The sequence below is a fragment of the Stegastes partitus genome, unplaced genomic scaffold, assembly GCF_000690725.1.
Source record: "Stegastes partitus isolate 25-593 unplaced genomic scaffold, Stegastes_partitus-1.0.2 Scaffold515, whole genome shotgun sequence".
In the NCBI taxonomy this organism is placed as follows: Eukaryota; Metazoa; Chordata; class Actinopteri; family Pomacentridae; genus Stegastes; species Stegastes partitus.
In genome coordinates this window covers 59,674-61,409 of record NW_007578246.1, presented here as the reverse complement: position 1 = coordinate 61,409, position 1,736 = coordinate 59,674, and the positions used below count along the sequence as shown (strand labels likewise).

General features: G+C 49.8%; 1 protein-coding gene across 1 annotated transcript in view; it reads right to left on the bottom strand.

Annotated features, from left to right (window-relative positions):
• Positions 1–1,736, bottom strand: part of snx2 (sorting nexin 2) — a 38,369-nt gene that overhangs the window by 13,974 nt on the left and 22,659 nt on the right. Inside the window, 3 exon segments of the mRNA XM_008287695.1 lie at positions 630–773; positions 846–1,051; positions 1,231–1,324. Coding sequence (XP_008285917.1) covers positions 630–773; positions 846–1,051; positions 1,231–1,324 — 444 coding nt within the window.

Here is a 1,736-nt window from a genome sequence, read left to right as displayed (position 1 = left end):
CCGTCCAGGCGCATCCTGACAGACGGCGAATTTGTGCGGTGACAGCTTCAACAGACGCTCTAATAAAGTACTTTCCTGTTGGTGCTGCTGAGCTGCTGTGAAGCGCAGGAAGGAAAAAGAGGAAAGTTTTCACATGAGTGGACGGTGAAGGGTGCGTTTGTTTTACCTGAGCGGACGCGCCGGCAGGAAACACACGGGAGGAGACTGAGCTTCTATTTATTCATTATTACTGCAGTGAAGCCAAATAAGGTTTTAGGGATGAATTCAAACTAACGGGAGCAAAAAGTGAAAATAAAAACCTGTTGGTGCATTTCAGCTTCAGACTGATCAGAACTAAACGAGCAGAACCCTGAAGTACTGATCCAGTTCCACATCTAACGTTCCTGTTGGATCACTGAGGGTTTCCTGTTTCACCGCGTGTTTCATTTACGTTTTTATTTCATTTATCGTCACTAAACTGGGATTTTTATTATTTAACCACCTGTTAAAAAATCACCGTTCTGTTCTACCAGCGGGTCAGAACCGGTCGGGCAGGATGTCAGACGATTTAACGTTCGACTCCTGTTAATGCTGCTGATGCGGGTCACTACAGAGTTCTGGTTCTGGTTCATGGTCCTTCCCCTCCTCACCTCCTTGATCTCGTCCTTGGCCTGCTGCAGCTTGTCCGGCTTGTTGGTGAACTGCAGCTTGGCTTCGGCCTCTCGTTTCTTCTGCAGCAGCATCTGGCTGTCCTGCCACTTCTGCCACGTCTTCATGCGATGCTCGAACACGCCCTGCACACGCAAACAACACGTCAGCCCGGCCGCGGACACGTATAAAAACTCAGAGGGGTTCTGGTGCGTCACCTTGACGGCGGTGAGCAGCCGGACGTAGTCCCCCAGCAGCTCAGAGAACAGGTAGAAGTCCCCGTTGGCCTGGTCCTGGTGCAGCTGGTCGATCTTCTCCTCCACCTCGGCCAGCTGGGACAGCGCTCTGGACAGCGCCGTGTGGTCCTCGCTGTTACCCAGCATGGCCGCCGACTTGGCGAACTGGGCCGTGTTCACCGACAGCTCTGGACCAGGAGGAGGAAGAGGAGGAGGAGGAGGAGGAAGAGGAAGAGGAGGAGGAAGAGGAGGAGGAGGAAGAGGAGGAGGTTTATCTCACAGGACGTTACAGAACAACCCCAGACGACCCAAATGAAACAGGAACACGTGGGTGTGAGCAGAAGAACCAGAACCGGCTGGTTGGTACCTTTCCTGTGGCAGACCAGAGACTCGACGCTGGCGTGGAGCTTCCTCAGCTGGACGTCCAGGTTCTCAAAGTGCTGCTGCTTCTCCTCAAACCACTGACGCACAAACAACAACAACAACAACATAAACAACAACAACAGCTCAGTCAGGTTTCAGGAGCTTGTAGAATCTTTCTATAATCATCTTTAATCCAAACTGTGTAAAACATGATCAACGAGGGATCAATAACGGTTATTGATCTGAACTTCTCTATTTATTTTATTCTCTAAATCATTTCTCCTCCGTCTGTTTTACTTCCTGTTTCCATCTTTTCCTTCTTTCTTCTGTTTTTTCCTGTCAGCTGCTTTATTTTATTTTTTCCTAATTTATTCCATCTTTCTTTCTTTTTCTTCCTCCCTTCCTTCCTTTCTTCCTCTTCCTTTTCCTCCCTCCCTCCCTTCCTTCTTCCCTCCTTCTCTTCCTTCCTCCCTCCCTTCCCTCCTTCTCTTCCTTCCATCCTCCCTTCCT